At 52.8% G+C, this 20,241-nt stretch overlaps 1 protein-coding gene across 2 annotated transcripts in view; it reads right to left on the bottom strand.

Moving 5' to 3' along the window:
• Positions 1–20,241, bottom strand: part of PKD1 (polycystin 1, transient receptor potential channel interacting) — a 98,756-nt gene that overhangs the window by 24,015 nt on the left and 54,500 nt on the right. For both annotated transcript variants that reach the window (XM_042798293.1, XM_042798294.1), the window contains 11 exons: positions 19,049–19,798; positions 17,829–17,960; positions 16,081–16,256; positions 15,498–15,631; positions 11,287–14,909; positions 10,152–10,298; positions 7,660–7,803; positions 6,163–6,442; positions 4,392–4,608; positions 3,129–3,279; positions 1,987–2,139 (listed from right to left, as the gene is read on the bottom strand). In XM_042798293.1, the coding sequence (XP_042654227.1) occupies positions 1,987–2,139; positions 3,129–3,279; positions 4,392–4,608; positions 6,163–6,442; positions 7,660–7,803; positions 10,152–10,298; positions 11,287–14,909; positions 15,498–15,631; positions 16,081–16,256; positions 17,829–17,960; positions 19,049–19,798 (5,907 nt within the window). The remainder of the gene's footprint in view (positions 1–1,986; positions 2,140–3,128; positions 3,280–4,391; positions 4,609–6,162; positions 6,443–7,659; positions 7,804–10,151; positions 10,299–11,286; positions 14,910–15,497; positions 15,632–16,080; positions 16,257–17,828; positions 17,961–19,048; positions 19,799–20,241) is intronic.

Below are 20,241 nucleotides of genomic sequence, written 5' to 3'. Positions count from 1 at the left end.
AGGAGTCTGATGGAGGATGTGTTAGGGTGGAAAAGAGCCATGAAGAGCGGCATATTCAAGTTCCCTGGAGCTCCCTTGTGAGGACCAAGCACGTCTCCTGCTGTTGCACCTCACGAGCACCCCTTTGGGGCCACACAGAATTCCTACAGGAATCAACCAGAAGGACCTGGGTAGGATTCCCGCATCCACTTCGCTATCTTCAATGAAAGCAAGATTTAGCCCTTACTGAATCCATTTCAGTGTCCAAATACTCCTGAAAGCCGTGGGAGGGATCCTGCCACTCAGGCATGATGGATGTCCCTCCCTCTGCTCCCAGACGTGTCCAAGAAACAGAATGTTCTAGCCATGGCCTGGAGCTCCCCGCACTCTCGAGGGCTGGATGGGAGGGACTGAGGCAACACATGGAAGCTGTTACCACAGTCCCGTTCCTAGCTCTTATTCATCTTTTTTTCTTTTAATCATCATAGGATTCAGACGTGATTCACCGTATGTTTTGATGAAGAACCAAAACAGCATCTGCAGGTCTAGAATTCCCCCTTTTCCACTTTTATCTCTGAGCGATGAGAAGCGAGAGCACAGTGTGTAAACTGGAGCCCACAAGGCACAGGCAGGTATCAAGGAGGTGGGGAAGAAAAAGAGTTGTGGGGAGGAACCACCCAAAGGGAGCTACTACTTAGGAAGGAGAATTGACAAAGACGACTGAGACTTTTTTTTTTCCCTCTCCAGGAGAAATAAATGCTGATTTTTCCTCTCCCCTGTAGGTAAAATTATCAGCACTGACTGACACTGCTACAGGAAAAGAAATGTGTGAACTCTGTGCTAGTCTCAACCACTTGGGAAATTCTAGATTACTGTTTTTCTAAGCTTTTCATTCCAATCCAGAGCACAAACTAATCCTGGACTGTCAGCTTTTCCCATGGAACAAAAATTCTATTTGTAGACCTAAGCTTCCACAGCAAGATCAAGTCGCGAGGCAAGAGCATGTGGGAGAGACAGACACAAAGCAATCCAGCATCGGCATGGGATGTGCCGAACCCCAAATCCCTGAACAAAGATGAGCAGAAAGAAGTGATTTTTGAGGTTTCCAGGCTTTGAAGCGGAGAAAGGAGCAGCGGAATAGGGACGCTGTGGGTGGGATGCAGTAGTCTGCCCATCATCTCAACGACAGCCCGTTCCCGCTGAGCGAGGCTGCTGACCTGGCTGGGGCGGCGATGCGCAGCCAAGGCCAGGGTACCTGACTCCAGTCCCAAAAGCAAAGCTTTGGGAAGGCGGGGAGGTGGAGCGTGCCAGAGCTGACTGGCTGACCACCAAACCCCAAGCACATTATATAACTGGGCTCTCTTCCCTTTGCCCATCTGACAAAACACATAAGGCCACTCCTAAATCCACCAGGCAGCAGCCCCAGCACCGGGGAGCTGAAACTGCGAGCTGGCTGGGGAACGCGGCGCTTCCAGTCAGCAGCAAAGCAGAGCAGTGTTTCTAATCTTGTATGGTAGAAACAGTGCTGGAAGGAACGCCAGTCCTTGGCGCTGGCCCCTGGCTCAAGGCAGGTCCGGCTCTACTTGTTACTCCTGATGGAGTCCAGCCTGTCCTCGGAGATTCTGCAACTCCCCCAGCAACTTATTCCAGTGCTTCTTCAGTCTGCCAAGGCCTGTCCTGCAGTTTCCATCTGCAAGTGAAGGAACCTACTCGCTAGGAAGCCGCCACGCCAGGGCTGGTACCACAGAAGCAGCACACAGTTCTCAGGTCTGTCTTCCAGCACATGAATACATCATCTTACCCACGCCGTGGCACAGCAAGAGGCAGAGCTGACACCACTTAGGACGTCACCACAGAAACCCTGAAGATGTCAACAAGCGGTACCTGTCCTCCCAGTGTGGTATGTGTGGGGGAGAGAGACAGGGAAGGGAAGCAGAACAAGAATTGAAGAGCACCTAAGGTGCACCTGGAAGAGCAGGAGGCTGGAAGGGGCGATGGGGAACGTACCGTGCACTGCGCCAAGGCAGCTGAGATCTGCTGGATATCGTCGACTGTGTTCACGTTCAGCGAGTTCAAGGTTTCTGTGATATTGTTACGAGTCCAGGTCCGGAGTTCAAATTCATTCCCAGTTTCAGGTTCTGGAAGCATGGATCGCTCGTACTGAGGGGAGAAAATCAGGTAGAGTGAGGAAATGTATCAGGTTCTGTCAGAGGATGACGAGCTGTGCTGAAGTCACCTCTTCCCTGCACTCCATATCTCCCTGCCTGTGCTTCTCCCCAAGAGGGTGAGCTAATGAGCTGATTTTTTCAGTAGAACGTCCTCAATTTCACTTCTGCTCTCCAAGCAATTATCTTAACAGCCTTGCACTTGACAGCTAAGTAGTACAGGAGTGTGCAGTCCTTATCCAGCTAAGCACAGTGCCTGCACTCAGGGGCATCGCCCCTGCCCGGCTTCCAGGCAGGCAGCAGGCTCTTTTCAGGCAGGAAAGCATGAGTATAGACCAAAATTCCTGCCCTGCCTACAGAGATGTGCATGGAGGGACTGGGCCCTACTTTAGGTAGGAGTGAAAGCGAATGCTGCCAGGAGGATGATGCTCCTGCACTGTGGATTAAGAGCCTTGGAAGCAGGCAGAAGACCTTTTTAGCTGCCCTAGCTCAGCAGTCCGAACAAGGGAGGTCTCCTCGGCACCCAGAGCATCACCTGAGCAGCCACAGGGAGTTTCCAGCCCTGCGGAGTTGGAGTGGGGTGGCTGGCTCAAGGGAAGCGTGAAGGAGGTGCAAGGAATTTGGGCTAGGAGTTCTGTTTCTAAATTCAGTGTTTAGACTTGAGGTTGGCAGTAAAGGGGAAAAACTATCTGAATGTGAGGGCAGAAAAGCAGGCTGCATGGAAGACACCCAGGCCAGTGCCTTCTCTAGGACCCCTGCTTTATTTTGCAGCCCCTCTGCTTTCCCTGGTCATCCTGTGTCTGGAGCTTGTTATTCTTTTTGATGCACAAAAATAGCTCTAGCTCAGCTCCCAGCATGCATGGGCACTGATTTATGTAGCATTAGTCATTTCCCTACATTGCTGTACAAAACCTGGCCAGAGAACATTACTGGTGATTGCAAGGCCTTCTGGAGGCCCCTCTTGGGCAGAGAGTGCTGCTTCACCTCATTTAAGATGGTGATGAGGGCCAGAGAGTACTCGATGACCTGTTGAGGGTCCCCTTGTTTCACCAAGCCCTGGAGCACAGTGTCAGTTTGATTGTAGAGCCAGTGGGAGAGGCTGGGGAACCCCTCGGGTAAGCTGATTTCCATGGAGCTGCCAAGGGAAAGAGGCATTTGGGTTAAACACAGACCATCAAACGGGGCTGGGGGAAGGGGTCAGAATCTGCCCTTTAGCTGGGAAGGAAGATGAGCGGGGAAGCAGGTGGTTAAACAACAAAGACAGCAAAGCTGACGCTTGCCCTGGTGCCCAGTTTGCACGAGTTGTATGTAGGAACATCCTGGACCTGAAGTCTGGTTCCTCGCTGGTCCAGCTCTGTGAAGCTGCAGATGGAGGATGCACACAGGTGCACTGAACCCAGAGGAGAAAATCCAGGTTTAGTTTGATGGAGCAGAAAGAGCACTTAAAACCAGGGTTGGCGTGCTGGGAGAAGCTGCACAGCTTTTGGCATCGTTCCCTGGGGTCTGAGGAACAGCTGGGAGCCAGCTCCTCCTCTGCAGGCACTGCGGGACCGGGCGCTCCAGCCTGGGAGGCCGGCACCACATGTACAGTGCAGGGAGCTGTAAATCAGCTGCGAGAAGGAGCAGTCCTACAGCTCGGTCAGGCAGCAGAGACCAGCTCAGGATGCTGCCCGAAGATCTGCGGGCACTTGTCACCTGCCTGGAGCCCACTGGAAACCAAAGGGAGTTTGCAGAAGGGCTAACTGGGCTTTCATGGTACTGGCCCTGCTGAAACTCGAGCTGCAACCCCTTCCACCCTGCTCCAACGCACGTGCTCTCCGCCTTGGCTACACGAGACCTCCCTGGCTCTCAGCAGCCAGACACCAGCTCACCCGCAGCACCACAGCACGCTGCTGCCAACTCTCCTCGGAGGGCTCCCGGTGCAGGTGGGAGAGCACAGAAATCTGCTGAGGAGGCGACGTCGTGCCTTCAAAGCAAGGCGTCACCAGGGGATTAAGGGGGTGGTCAGGAAAGCAGTAACTTATGGGAAGGTCTCCCCCTTGATGATGCACAAAGACTGGAATTCTCCGTATTGCACTTCTGCCGAGCCTCCCCTCACCCTCCAGCCAACAGCCTCGTCCAGGGGGCAAACGTTTCACCCAGGATCTGCTGAGCCCTTCAGGACTGGGACCCAGCGGTCAAGCCCCAAGGCCGTGATTCAGGAGCCTTGGCTGGACCCCGGGGCTGCCTGCGAGCGGCGGGTCTTACCGGTTAACGGCCACCACGGTGGCTCCCAGCTGGTCCTGAACAAGGACCGCCACGGACACCAGGAAGCCGCTCTCGTGAAAGCCCGGGGGCAGGAAGGCGCTGTGCTCGGCACGGCTGCCCTTGTACACGCAGAACTCGTGGTAGTGCCCGGCCCTGCGGCGGGATGCCAGGAGGATGTACACCAGCGGGCCCTCCGCGTCCTCTGTGTCTCGCCAGCCTGCAAAACGAACCCAAACAGGGGGGCTGACGGGGGGGGGGGGAGGGGGGGGGAAGGGCACAGGGCCGGGGGCTGCACCCACCATCCTGAAGCTCAGCCCGTCTGTCAGAGCTGGCGTTGCCTGGCAGTGCCCCTTCCCTCCCCTGGAGTGTCCCACCAGGCTCAGCCCTTCAGCACGGCATCTCCCCTTACTGGTGTCCCCAGCAAGGGGCCCCCCTCCTCTGGCAGAGGGACGGGCTGTCCCCACAGTGAGGACAGCTCAAGGATTCCACCAGGCTGGGGGGGGGGATGTTTTCGGGGCCTGCAGTGTAAAGCTCTGACCCCCTCTGAATTTTTCCGATGCTTAGGGGTTTCTGCCTAGGTGTTTGGGTCCTGTAACATTTAAAGAGATTTGTGAAGAGTTCGCGAGCAAAATGAAAACGGGCACAACTCTTTTGGGGCTGGGAACAGCACTGACGCAAGGCCGCAGCTTCTGTACAAGCCCTGCAAAGCCTGACATGGGACAGAGGCTCAGCGCAGCCCTCAGGCAGTTCAACATCTCAAGAACAACCGAGTCTAGGATAAAACCCGCACAAAAGTTTCTGTGGAGCTTCCAGGAATTCTGGGGAGTCTTGTGGGAGCTGAGCAGTTGGGCAACGCACCGCGTGTTTGCCAGTGAGCACCAGTGAAGGTGCTGGCTCTGCCAGGGCTCGCTGCACTGGACTTCGACCAGTGGGCATCCTGCCTGTTTCATTTCAGCTTAAAAACAATCCCTAAGCACTAAAATTCCCACTACTCCAAAGACGTTTCATAATTATTCTGGGTAGCTCAAAACATACCCAAGTTGCAACGACATCAGGCTGAATACACTTCTGCTTCTCCCCCAGCTTAAGCTGGGCTTTGGTGACCAGCCCCCCCAGAACCAGCAGAATTCATCATCTCTGCAGCGTGGCTTCCCAGCATTTGTGCACAGACAGCACTAATCTCTAACACTAATCATTTGGGGAAGTATGGTTTTCAGAGGCACTTATTCCTTGGCCCAAGGCTACAGAACGTCAGCCAGGCCACTTTTCCAAAGCTGGACTCGTCGTTGCTGTCTCTGCAGCTGGTTGAGAAGGTAACTGCCGACGGGAACATCCAGCCCACATGGCAGAGAAGGCCCCAGTGCTTTGTCTTTTGACTCTTCCCACATACGTGTGACTCAGTTTTGGGCACCTATCTTCTTTTTCCTGCACTGAAATACCAGTTTCTTCCGCAAGTACTGGCCTGGCCTGGGCATCACCGCTTAACTATGTGAAGTAGGATGAAAAAAAAGTGCCTGCCTGCTACCATGAGTTTTAGAGCTCCGTAAGTCGGGGATACAAATTTGCTCAGGGTCCAGGCTTTGGGGATCAGGAATGGAAAAGCCCAGCTTCTGAACTCAGCCCTGGCCAAGCATCTTGGGGTAGGAGCTCAGCGTAAAGAACGCATCTGCGGGGAGAAGGGCAGCTGTAACACCCTGGCCAGGAGAAACCTTTGCCCAGGAGGAGCAGGGAGGCTGGCAGGTGCCCAGCACCGCTGCCTGTACGCTCTCACCTGCACACTCGAAGTGCACCTTCGCCATCAGCGCCCTGAGGGGTCCCCTGGGAGACAGCCGGCAGGACCCGCCGACGGGCGGCTGGTTTGGGAGCAGGTCGATGGAGGCGAATCCTTCCTCCCCCGTTGTGAGGTCTGTGATGTGAAGGGTAAAAGTATATCCCTCCCCGTCCTTCAGTGCCCCTTGCCTCAAGACCAGGTTCATTCCGGTGTCGCCAGTGGAGGTAGTTTTTTTGTCCAGGATGAGCGACTTGTTTTTAAAGCTGTGTGCTGCCCATCTCTGCAGAGATGAAGAAGGGAAAGACAGGAGAGGTTTTGTTTAAATCTGAAGTTATATCCTTAAAATGTTTTCAGATTGAGTCTCTTATAAAAAGTAACAGATTTCTAGTGGGAGCGTCTGCCAAATTTGCAGTTGATAATTCAGCTTTAGTCTTGTGTGCTACAGCAACAAGAACTGGAACCTTTCCAAAATGTCTGGTGGGAATATTTCCACTGTGAGATCTACTTTAGTCTCTGGGATTACATCACCCTCCGACAGAGTATTTCATAATACAGAATACAAAACACAGGAAATAAATTAAGTACTGGTGGAGTCTCCACGGGATACCATGTTTTATAAGCTTGAAGCTGAACGTGTCCTGGATGGTTACTGTTAATAGCGCAAATGTACAATTGTGATAACAAGAGGAATAGTGAGATAGGCAACCAGAAAATGCCATACAAGTACATGCTGGGCTTACTGGGAGCAATACAGACTGGCTCTCGCAACAGGACTTCCCATTCTGAGACCTGTTTCATTCAACAGGTTGCAGAAATGCTGCATAGTGGAATCTGTAATTAGAGGAGGGCATGAGAGATTTGGGGGATCAGAAGAGACTGAACCACCACTGCTTGAGCCACCAGAATAAGGGGCAAAATGCCAATCAGCAGGGAGAAGGAAATAATCTACAGATCTCTTCTCGGAAAATAAAGTGGCTTTTGTGTGAAGTGAGCTGGTCATTCATGGGCTTGGCTTGAAAATGACCCAGCAAGGACTTGCCCTTGGGTAGGTCCAGACACTGATGGAGGACTGACAGGCACAGCCCAGGGCAAGGGAAACCTCTGGACATCTCACAGGGGGTCCCAGTCGTTACAGGACATGGGGAACCTGCTTCAGAGGCCCCAGGACATGGCACGGCACGCAGGAGCCCCGGGCCACTCCAGGCAAGCTCCGTGCAGGGCCCGTTTTAAACTTCTGACTCTGCAAGCCAGTCCTGCACCCAGTTCCAGGGGCTGTGATGAAGAGACCAGTGCCAGCCAGTCTTCCTCGGCCCCTCAGCCAGACCCAGCCTGCCACTGCCTTTATGGTCAGAGATCGCTTCCCCTCCTTGTCTCTACGGCAGTTTAGCTCCAGGACTTTATTTCTCACACAGCTCTTTCCACCCTGTCCCCTGATTCTCCCCTTCTCCCTGAAGTCCACCAAAGGTGAAGCAAAGACCAGTGTTGTAACGACTTTACCCCAAGCTTGGAGTCGTTGTGACAGTTCTGGCAGGTCCCCTCCAGGTAGACATAGGAGCTCTTGCTAACTTCATAGACAGACTGAGCCTTGCAGGAAACGCACTCCAGGGACACGATAGGGACTCCTCCCCTCTTGATGAATACCTGGGGAAGCAAGAGGCTCCATCAGAAGATCTGAGACAAAAATACAGACATCTAACAGGTAATACAGACATCCCAGCACCTCACTCTGCACAGAGGAATTGCCCTGCACCAGCCCAGTCTGTCCTCAGGAAACAGCAGAAAGGGATTTCTAAAGGATTTCATGACAGACTTTAGCTACATCACTTTTCTTACACTGGCCAATTCTGCCACTGATTTTTAAGAGCCACGCAATACCAAGCTGGGACAACCCAGGTAATTCTGGATTTACTTTATTTACACTTTTTAACAGCATGCATCACTTTCAACATGTCCCTCTGGTGCCCTGTGCTGAACTCCCAGCAAGTCCTGCTTGTGCTGTCGGGTGGGGATGACGCTCACTGAAGCACTTTGCTGTACTGACCATTTCAGGGCAGCTGCCTGCCCTAGAAAAATGGGATGCGTGTTAGAGTTTGGGAAAAAGGAGCAGTCTAACGGGGAGGAGGAAAGCCTCCGTTACAGCACAGACCGAACATCTGGTGAGCGCCTGCCCTGGGAAGCAACTGCAGCTCTCCTTTGTTTTCTGTGGGCCAAACTCTTGGCCCTGCCTCTGCAGCTGTGGAGCGCCTGACCCGGTGGGGTCACAGCAGATCTGCCGTGGGCACCCAAGAGTGGGTGGGGCTGTGGGTGTCTGCCCCCAGCTCGGAAGGGTGCTCAGGGGAAAGCGTGCACAGTCCAGAGTAGCAGAGGGCTGGGGGTGAGCCAGGGAGCCTGGGTTTACTGAGGACGTGCTGCCCGGTGCAAAGCCAGCAAGGTCCCTGCTCGGCTCTCCGGAGCTTGGGCGAGAACCACACGCCACGTGTCGAGACCCGACCCTTGGGCTCGCGAGCGCGCTGCCCGTGCAGAACCGTCATCGTTTCTGACACTACCTACGTCCCCGAGAGACAGGAACGGTGATAAAAACAGCCAGAAAACACAGCTCCCACTGTGCCTCAAACGCATTTTGCTCTGCAGGCTGGATGAACCACCTTTTCCAGAGAGCGGCACCGTTGTTCCAGGCTTTTAGCTCGGATCTGAGCTGCACATCACCAGACATCTACCACACCTCCCCGGCAAAGCACTTGGAGAGAGGAGAGCTCTAGAAGCACTGGTGGCTCAGATACAACAGCTATTGGAGCTCTGACCCCTGTACTTTGCCTAAATTCCTTCAATCCCCTAAGAAATGGCGTTGTCCAGCATTTGACAGGGCCCTCTGCCCTGGCATAATGAATATTCTGTGTTCAAAGAAAGACAGTAATGAAGACATTGTTTAATATGGCAGACTTTTAAAAGAGGGTAAGTATTCCACAGCACTAAGCCGGAGCGCCTTGAAGCTTCATTCATTCCTACAGTATTTGCAAATTTCCTGCGACACTGGAATCATTGTTTTGCGCTCATGCATGGAAACCAGATAGTACGGAATGTCCTTGAAAGACTATCAATTTAATTTTTTGCTTTTTATCCTCCAGCTCTGGTTTAAAACCCAGGCAGTAAGAGTTTCCACTTTCAGACTAACTATATCCCTAATTGCCAAATGCACCACGATGAATGTTTCTGACATAAACTATAACTGCTGTCGGACTGCAGATGCATTCAGTGTTAGGCTTAATTTGACATAAACAACATGCACTTAGAAAAATCCTCCCTTAAAAAAAATTCAGAAGGAGAGAAGAGAGGAACTGTTGACAGCAAAATTAAGTACCAGCTCGTAGGAAGCTCTCTCTGGGCAAAAATCAGGGAAGAGCCTGGTGCTGTGACACGTGAAGAGCCTGGGACTGCACACAGTGCTGGAAGAGCTACGGGCCACGGGCTCCTTTGCTGCCCTCCGGCAGATCTGCAGTCACAGACTCTCAGTCCCAGGAACGGTGGCCAGTACCGTTCAGGATTGGGTCACTAACGCAGCCTCTGCACAGAGAGGGACTAACGCAAGGTCTAAAGGAAGGAAGAAACTAAAAGGACTTGGCAGGACAAGCAAAAGCGCTGCCCCAGGCAGCGTAAGATGAATTGATCACGGAAATACCAGTGTTTGTTCCTGCCAATGACCTGGATGAGATGGGTTATGGAGACCCAGCAGTGCCCCAAAATCCGCTTTCCCGTGCGGGCTGGTGCAGGCAGGTAGCGGTAGCTCCCACACCCCCAGCTGAACTGGGACTGGTTCTCAGAGGGGGCCAGGGGACGCAGCCTGGGGAGTCACCCATGGCCGGGCACGGTCCCGAGCCAGCACCGCTCTCCTCTAGAAACTTCCTCAGAAAAAGGGCTGCGGAATTCCAGCTCGGCTGTGTCCAGCAACAGGCACACAAGGACAGAAAGCGACAGTTGTCTGTGGTACGTACGGTTTGATTTGTTGCCTCGGGACTCATACCCTCCTTCCTGACGGTGAGGTCGAACGTATACTCCACATCTGCTTCTAATACAGCTTTGGAAATTGTGACAATTCCTTCCTTGGCACTGAAATTCAGAGAGCACCCTGCAGCCGAGCTCTGCTTGCAAGGAGAAAAGAACTTTCAAACCCTCCTTGGTATGGGTGCACATTGGGTTAGTCCACAGCCAAAACACTCAGGTCCACACAAAGTCACTGCTACAGATCTTACTGTGCAATGCCACCGCTGGGGTGGGACAAACTGGGCGGTGTGTGGACAATAAAGCACATTATCCTATTCTTCAGGTTAGTAAGCAGTACTTGGAATAGTCCTGTATTTCATCTGAGCTTCAAATTCTTATTTTATAGCAATTAATTCCTCATTACATAGCTTATAAACTTTGCCAAACAACACAAAAAGCTCACAACAAACTCAACAGTCTAATCCACACACACTCCACATCTTTCTGTTTTGAGGTAAAGATAGAAAACAATGATTTTTTTACAAGCAAAAGAATCCCACATTCAATCAAAAAATGTTCCTGAGGTGGGTCTCCTGTAAGAATTTGAGGGGCAGTTCTCCCTCGCTCTGCTATCACCCTAGGGTCAGGCCATTTCAGCGTGTGACGACAGTGACCTGCTTGTGACCATAGTGACCGTGACCTGTGGTCACTTCACTCCTCCAAAGCCTAACTACGGCCCCTGCCAAAACCAGAGACACTTAACCGTTAACGGGAGAGGGATCAGAGCCCTCAGCCCCCCCCGGGCTGCAGTCGGCCTTCAGGTTATGGAACCAGCTACGCTGAAACCACGAACCAGAGGCCAAGAGCAAGGGAAGCAGCAATGCGAATGCCTCAGCTTCCAGTGCCACCACTTCTGCCACGCACCGGGCTGCACTGCACAACTCTTCGCAGCAATTTCTGTACCATCATCCTCGGCTGGGAACAGGGAAACCTTTGCAACCCTCTTTCCGGAGCAGCTTTGATAAAGGTGCTCACAGAAGCTTCCCTCAACACCGCTTCAACCCAGACACATTTGTAGTGGAGCTGACGTGTAGCTGGAACTTCCAAAGGATATCAGCCCCTCTGGCTGTGCAAAACTGCTCTTACCTTGGAGGAGAATGTGCAAGACCAATCGTATAACAACGGAGTCTGTTCGCCATCGTCCAAGTTCGGGTCATAGGACTTCTCCCCATCCAAGATTAAGTCCTGAGTGTTGGACCATACACGGTATGACCCCCCATCAATGATTGGGACCAGCTTACTTGGTATGACAGTTACATTGGCAAAAATGCTTTTGGACAGTGGGGTATCTCCAAAGGAGACAATAAAGATGAAGCAGTAGTTCCCAACTTCGAGGGCAAGCTTCGGTATAACTAGCTGGGGCCTGTTCACATCAACGTTCGGCAGACGGATCCTGCTGGAGTCGTCCAAGTTCATACAGCTGGGTGCTTGGTAGATCTCCCACAGGTGCTCCGTCTGGTACTTGATGCATCCTCGGAGGTCAATCTGTGCCTCTAGGTAGTTCCTCTGGGACCGCTTCATGACTACTTGAGGGGGCAAGGCTAACTCCACCTCTGGCTCCTCGCACTCCAGGACTTTGACAGTGACGGTGAGGTGGGCTATGAAGAAGCTGATGAGATTGGTGGCATTCACCTCCACCAGGTAATCCCCAGGGCTCAGGTAAGAATAGTTGGCCACTGCAACCCTGGTGATTTGAGTGGAAGAGCCATCCCCAAAGGTCCACAAGAACTCAACGCTCCTGCTGCTGGGCACCACTGCTGCTTCAAACAGTGCTGTCCTGTTGACAAAGGCATTGGAGGCTGTGAGGGAGACCTGGACTATCGGGTCTTGGACCTGGATGGTTCTGGTGATATTGACACCGCCCAAGTCATTGAAGGCATTCAGGTGAATCTCGAGCAGCCCTGCAGCTTCTGGAGTGTAGGAAACACTCTCTCCTGCCGTAGTGACCACGGATCGACCTTGCAGTTTCCACAAGGAGAACTGCCAGGAGAATGAGACGCGGGAACCGCTCCCCACCTGGGCACTGAAGCTCTTCTCCGTGCCCGTGGGTATGCCTTCCTCACAGCAGTTCAGGAGCCTGACATCGCGGATGGCCTCCAGGACAGAGATGAGCACCTGGGCATGTGCGATGCTGATCTGGTTCTGCACCGTCACAGTCACCAAATAATCGCCGCTCTTGGTGAACTCATGCGTGTACTTGGACCCGTTGAGCACCACAGAGTAGTCCCCGCTTATGCTCACCAGGTAACTCACCGAAGTACCTGACAACATCCTGATCACAAAGGTGACCTGTTCCCCTGGCTCTACCACCTTCTTGCTGGCAATGATTTCCAATCCTTGAATCCTGTCCAGCACTGAGATATTCCTGCTGGCCAGAGCCCAGCTGATGTCATTCGATGCATTCAGGTAGACTGTATAAAACCCTGCTGTGGGGAACATGACTGCCACGGACTGGCCAGTCAATGTGCCATTTGGCACCTCCCAAAGCCATGTCACTTCAGTGCCTTTCTGCAGCTCCCCCTCAAAGACCACCGTGGAGCCTGACGAGACGTATCTACAGTCCAGTTCTGCAGTCCCTATGCTCAGCCCCTCTATCACCTCCTCTACACAGATATTAATTGTTGCATTGGCTGAATCCAGCTTGTTTTCTGCTCCAACGATGACCTCTATCAGGCCAGGGCTTTGGTAGGAGTGTATAATAAAGGGTTCAGAGGTGACAGAAGAGAAGCCATCTTCTAGGTACCAAACATATGTGATGCCAGTGCCGCTGGTTATGGTGGTACTTATGTTAACAGAGGCATTAATAGCAACTGGGTTGGGGAAGGCATAAGGCTTTAGAAGACCAATGCTTTCAATGAACTCCAGTGTCCTGTTGGCAGTTGCGCACCCCAGCATATTAGTGGCTTTCAGATAGACAGTGTAGTTTCCAGCTTCTAAGATGCTCAAGGAGAAGGTTTTCCCAGTGAAGGTCTGCACGGCATTGCCGTCCCTTTGGGCTACCCAGCTGTAAGAGATGTTTGTTCCCTCTCTCACCACTGCCTGCAAATGGAGGGTTTTGTTGGTTGGGAAATACATGTCTTCCACCAGGTCACTGCTAGCCACCTGCAGGCCTTCAATCTGCTCCAGGACGTAGACGTAGATGCTGTCCTGCAACGAGCTGATCTTGTTCTCCGCTGTCACAATGACATTGAATGTGCCCACGGAGCGGAAAGTGTAGGAAATTGTGGAGGAGCCTTGGATAGGAGTGCACCGGTCACAGAGGATCCACGAGTAGCGGATGGCACTGCCAGCTACAAGCGTGGCTACGAAACTCACCGAGCCATTTAACGGCACCACTGTCCTGCTGGCGTTGATGGTCAGCCCCTGAAGCCGACGCTTCACGGTGACGTCAATGATGGTCTCATTAAAGCTCACATCGTTCCGGCCCGTCACGCTAATAGTGTAATGGCCCGTGTCGTTGTAGGTGTGGGTCGCGATCTGGCCGGGCTGCGTAGTGCCATCTCCAAAGTCCCAACAGTAACTCACTTTGGTTCCATTCATACTGGCAGAGAACAGGTAGATCTGGTTCAGCTCCAAAACAGTTGTCCCATTATATTCAATCTTTGCTACCCCAACTGGTTCCTGGACCTCCACAAACGCTGTGTCGTTGTTGAAAGAGACATTGTTGGAGACGGTCACCGTGACCAGGAAGACCCCTGTGTTCTTGTAGGTGTAGGTCACTTCAGTCCCACTCGATCTAGTGGACTCGTTGTTCCCGAAATCCCAGCGGTAGCGGTACTGGTAGAGAGGCACGGCACTGACCTGGAAGCTGCTCTCTTCACCAAGCCTCACAAACTTCTTGGAAGGGAGAAGGGTGACATTCACTATCTCTGGCTCCACACAGACACTGGTGAAATAGTGAGCCTTGTTAAACCTGCTTGAGAGAGTCAGGGAGAGGGGGAATGTCCCGCTTCGGGTGAAGTTGTGCATCACCACAGGGTCCCCACTGACAGTGACATTGGACGAGCCATCTCCAAAAGTCCAATCAAAGATGTATTCATCAGGATTCCCCGTCACGTATGCAGTGAGCTGCACATCCGGGTGCTCAAGGATGCAAGAAGTAGGCTCTATTTTGAGTACTTCCAGGACAAATATCCGAACAGGCACAGTCTGGGAGATGGAATTCACAGGATTCACAGCTGTCACATTCACAGTGCAGTTGATGTCCTTTATGTACACGTGTTCCACCACTGGCACCTGACTCCTCAGCACCGTCCCGTCCCCCATATCGAATATCCAGGTGACACTGTCCCCCGTCTGCACTGAAGCATTAATGGTCACAGATGCTCCCAGCTCTGCCGCCTCACCTGCGGACACACGGAGCCCAGTTATCTCTTCAAACACTTGGTAGCACTCAACTGTCTCCACACTGCTTAGGGTATTGTTCGCCGTCACAGTGATGTTGTATACCCCTCTTCTGGGGTAGCTGTATGTCACTGGAGCCTGGCTCTCTGTGAACAGTGAGGACCCATCCCCAAAGTCCCAGGTGTACACGACGCCATAAGGAGATGGCAGTGGATTGGCTCTGAAGGTGACTGGACGGCTCACGACTAGAACATTCTCCTCTACTTCGATCTTCACATCAATCAGGTAACTGTGGATGTGAACCGGGGTCAAGTGGGTGAGGTTCTCGAACTGGTTCGACACGAGCACCACCAGGGCGTATTCGCCTGCGTCGGAAGAGAGCAGAAAAAGAACCAGTCGTGAGGACGTGCTTGTGCAACAGCTTGCTCGGTGCTGCAGCAGTGTGAGGAGCACGGCGGGGGGACCGCGGGGAGAGACTCTGCTCCTGCACCATGCACGCCCTGGGCTTCCCTTCTCCAGTCCAGGACAAGCAGAAATTACAACCAGGCCATGCGTGTGAGGACCAAACACCATGTGAGAATCCAGCCCAACAGATACAGAGAAAAGATTTTCTTTCTGTTTGCTCACAAAAACAACCCCCCTTCCTGCTGCCTGCAGCAGGGCTCCCTACCCCTCTCCCAGCAGCACACAGCTCGCCTGCCACTCATCTATCTGCTGAGACTGCCCAAAAAGGGGACTGCGTGTGGTGGACCTGCTTCTTTCAGCATGGACAAACTTCTAGAAACAGAGTTATGGAGGATGGCAATCGCTGGAGACTTCCAGTCACTCTGGCTCTTTGCTCAGGAACAAGGTGAAGACTTTCAAACCACTGCTTTATTTGAATGTGCCTTGTAACCCCCATGCAACAAAAATGCCTGAGCCCTTTCTTCCCCAAACAACTGTCCTGAGCATACCTGGGTCTTGATAGACGTGTGAAACATTGTGCTCAATTACAACCTCATGGACACTGGGATCAGGAACAAGGAAAGACTTGTTGTAGGGAGGCTTGAACAGGTATGTCTCCTGGACACCATCTCCAAAATCCCACCTGGAGAAACATGCAAACCACGTTACACTGCACAACAGGAGAATCATGGATATCCCTGAGGAACCCTAGCCTGGCCTAGGGCTGCCTTTCTGGCTCAGGGCTGGTGTTTCCAGGAAAACCATAGGAAGCATAATGCCAAGTATCAAAGAAGTAGCTGTGCCCAGTGCTGCAGAATTACCGCTGTGAGAGGAGTACAGACTGGTAAGAGGAGGAGGAACCCAATATTAAAGCACTGTTGCAACCCTTGAGAAGAAAAGTATTTCAGCCTGAACTATAGGTCCCAGTCAGTGTGACTGAACCACACTTGCAGGGATCTCAAATTAACTAGACAGAAGCTGAAAAACGAGCCATTTGACATCAGCTGGCCCTGGGAAGAGAAATAGTGCAGGCAAGACTGGGAAGCTACGCACAGGAAGATCCTACATTCAGGCGACTTGCAAAGGACTCACAGGAACATAGCATCCACAGCTGAATCAACCTGGACTCTTGCTGTAAGCTCCACGGTGCTGTTCTGAGGGAGGACCGGCAGGACACCCAACACAGTCAGGTTCTTCATCTTATTCATCATCTCCACCGTGACATTGTAATTGACTGTAAAGTTACTGACGTGGTTGGAGGCGGTGAGCTGGGAAGGACAGTGGGACAAAGAATGCATTTGGGATCACCTTGCTGTGCTGCCCTCTCCTGAGAGTGGGCCTTCACCGTGCTGAAGAGGTCCCACCAGGCAGGAGAGCAGGGCAGGGCAGGTCAGAGTAGCCTGTGGGACAGGGAGGCAGGGGCAGGAGCCTCAACGGCACTGGCAAGCAGTGCGGAATGGAAGGTCACCACCTACTCGGTGAAGCCATCTCTTGCTGGAACCACCACACCTTCACCACTAAAGTCAGTCCAAGGAAGGGCTGGTTCTACAGCAAGAGGACAAGGAGAAGAGCTTCTCCTCCAGTTACCCTTTTCCCTGCTCCGATGTGCCCCACACGTTGTCTCCAGCTGCTGAGCCCAGGCACTTGCTGCCTCCAAGGGAGCAGCAGCCCCCCAGTTTTTAGGACAGTGGTGGATGAGTGGCCCCAAGCAGAGAGTGGGGATGGGAGAGACCCAAAAACCAAACACACCAAATGCAGCTCCAGCACACTGGGCACCGAGAGGGAGAGCAAAGTTAGGCAGATGAGGGGAAGGGAGAATGGACAGGCAAGAGACTGAAGAGACACGACAAGAGCAGGATCCTCAAGATTATCTAGGCAGGTCCACTGGCATCGCTCCTAAAGATGAAGCATCTTGCTACCTCCTCACCTGCAGAAGAGCTGAGCTGCTGGCAGAAGGGATACTTCAAACCCAGTGGAATAGAGACCCCCCACCCCAACAGATAAAAGTTGCTTGTGTCTAGGCTTCTGTGGCTCTGTTACACTGAACCCAGTGGACGCCAGGCTAATGCCACCTTGTCAATTCTGTAAGTAAAAGCAGTCCAGGCTTGTCAGCACAGTGCTTCACCCAGCAAATTAGTGTTACTCAGCATAGTGCTGCACCAAGCAAATTAGTGCTAGCGTGCCCTCGGAGCTAGGGCTGGTGTCTCATGAGGAAGCCAGCAGACACCCTGCAAATGGACCAAGCAGCTTGGAGCCAGACCAGGACCCTGCATGGCAGTACACGGCATGATACAGAAAGATCTTTTGGCCAGAGATAAACTCCTCTTCCACAACAGATACCTCCCTCTGCCCAGACTCCCTGCTCTATCCTTCTTCTGGGGTCACGACAAAACCCACTGTTCCAGTTTGAACCAGTAGAAAGAGAAAAGGACAGAGACCAGAAGAGCTTGTGGCAGAAGTTCTGTCCTGCCTATGAAAGCCTTACGTTTGCATTCTGTCTCGGCCTGCTGCTGAATCCACATCTCCTGCCTGCCAAAGCAGTGGCTGGCACCCTGCAGTGGGGCTCCCTGCCTCATTTACAGAAAGGAGAACGTGGAGAAAAGAGGAGAAAGCAAAAGCGAGGAAGACAGAAGCCAGCTGTAAAGGAAGCATAGGAAGAAACTCACTATTTGCATTTGCAAGAGCAGCTCAGTGAGGAATAGCAGATGAGCTCGTTAGGAGCACAGCGAAAACCTCCTCAACTCTGCCCTCTCCTCTCCCTGCTGCTTTTCCTGCTTCATTTGTGGGATGAAATGGAAACCCAGGATTAAAATGGTATCATGGGAAAGGCCTTGGCTTACCGAAAGCTTGTACACAGCTGGGCTTTGGTAGATAACGTTGAAGACAATATTGTAAAAAGTGAAAGATGGCTTATCATCTACTGTCCATCGGAAAGTCACATCTGACCCAGCTTCCATCACAGGGACGTAGCTCTGAAAGGCATGAGGACATTTTACACTAGTGCAAGTGAAAAGCATGCACAGCACTTCCCAGGAAACCTCCAGCTGAACTGGAGAGGGAGCAGAGCCAGACTGGGAGGCATCACACGCCTGTAAGACAGTGCCCTCAGAGCATGACACGGAGGTGCAAGACCATCTGTGGCTTTGCTGCCGATAGAGAAATGCAGACCCTGACTCCATAAATCAGGAGCAGAGCAGGGAGCAGAACCGTACTGCCTGCTCCCACACCCTAGGGCTCTGCTCTTGTGACCAGGTCTCTTTCTTGCTGGCTAAAAAACTTTCCGGTATCTTTGCAGAAACAACTCAGCTTTAGCTACACCTGTAAGCTGAGTCTCTGACCTTCATCCACTGATGATGCCTGACCCGAAGGCTAAAATGGTTGACGTGCTCTGGACAGGGTAGGCTCCCTCCTCACTCCTACAGTGCCTCCTGAGCAGACCACGGCAGCCAGGAAGGGTGAGACCAACAGGCGTTGCAGGCGCAGGGTTCTGCCATAAGCAGCCAGAGCTGGACAGAGCGTTTCACAGATACTGATGGGCAGTCACTGAACAGGTCCCTGCGGCTCGACTGCAGCTCTGGGGACTTTTTGAGATAAAAAAAGGATGGCAAACACCAGAATAACTCCAAGATTTTGAGGGATGGATGAAACATTTTTATAGCTTCAGCCAGCTGATATAAGGATTTCGTAGAGCATATCTAAACACCTAAAGGAATAACTACAAGTCAAAAGAAGGCAAATTCCGGCCTTTCAAAATGCCTCCGGTTTTCTGGAGAACTGGAGAGTCAGTATTCCCCTACCAGAAGATGCTGCCTTACCTCTGAGGGAATTAAAGTGAACGTAGAGCTGAGCTGCCTTCCTGCTGGAGAGCACCAGTGCTTTCTGCCGCATGCCTGCGTCTGCAGCAGCGCTGTCTGCGCGGCCGGGGAGCCGGCGCTTAGCAGCAAGCAGCGCTACACCCGGCCAGTGTGGAGCCGAGCCCCCGCCCTCCTCGTCAGCAAACCACCCACCGCTGGTGCTAAAGGCTGAAAACGCCACCCACGAATGAAAAGCAGCCACTCACCACTAGCGTATTTAGCAGGACTCTGCTCTCAGGGTGTGGGGTGGCCCGCAGCCCGCGGATGGGCTCCTCCACTTTCACCGTGACGGTGACGTTCTGGGAGCTGACGGCGTTGTCCGCAACAAGCACGTGGGTGCTCACCCCCTCCCGCAGGCCGCTCAGGGTGACCACAGCAAACCAGGTGTCGTTGGTCTCCCTGGCACAGTCCGCCGTCAGCGGCGCAACAGCCGCCGGGCAGGACCCCTCGAAGGGGAAGGTGTGGTTGTCCCCCAGCCAGCGAGCCGTGGCATTCACCCCTGCGGAGAGTTTGACAACCAGGGTGGTGTGGTTGGAGGGCAGGTAGACCTTGCCGCCTTGAGGAGCGGGGTGGATGACACGCAGGCCTGCCACCCAGGACGTCACCCAGAAACTGCAAGACAGGTTGGTGCTGAAGACCCCGTTGTCCACGCTGGCTCTGACCGCGTAGCGACCTGGATGCTCCAGCCCCGCGTTGTGGGGGCTGATCACCGGGACCAGTTGCTCCTCGGCGTAGCGAACTCGGAGAGAACAAACAGTGTCGTTCATCCAGGTGGCACCGATGGGGCTGTCAGACAGGCCAAGTGCCCACGCTGAAGAGTTCACGCTTAAGATGCTGGTTCTGTAAGGGGATGTGGTACTTGGTTGGCACTGGAGGAGTAAGCCCAAGCCTGCGTTGTGCTGGATACTGAAGACATCCTCAGCCCTGACAAAAATACTTTCTTTTCTGAATGTGACCTGCAGAGAGAGGAGAAATTCTGGATTAATGCTTGAAGTTGAAGGCGCTCAGCACCAAACTCTAGCCTGGGCAAGACAGCTGGATTTACTGCCAAGTGGAAACCGAAGAGAAAAGCCGCAGATTCAAACACGGCATGGGGAGACATTTCACCACTCCGCTCTCCTTGGCCACTCTGAATCAAATGTGCTAACACAGAAGTGAGCTTCACACTCTGTCTCCACTGCATAAGTGCAACGGGAGTAGCCCAGGAGATGTGCACAGCCTTCTGACCAACTGTGCTACTGCAGCAGGGTGCTGCAGGGAGTCCACGGCTTTAGAGCGGGGAAGACAGAAAGTGGTGGCGTGTGTGACACTGGGCAAGTCATTTCATTTGAATGGACTTCAGTACCTCCATCTGCAAATTGGGAACAATTCTTTACGAACCCAAAGCAATCGGGACAAA

Source organism: Tyto alba, unplaced genomic scaffold (genome assembly GCF_018691265.1).
Source record: "Tyto alba isolate M040663 unplaced genomic scaffold, T.alba_DEE_v4.0 Super-Scaffold_28, whole genome shotgun sequence".
In the NCBI taxonomy this organism is placed as follows: domain Eukaryota; kingdom Metazoa; phylum Chordata; class Aves; order Strigiformes; family Tytonidae; genus Tyto; species Tyto alba.
Note: the sequence above shows the minus strand (reverse complement) of the source record. Positions and strands in the feature narration are given on the sequence as shown.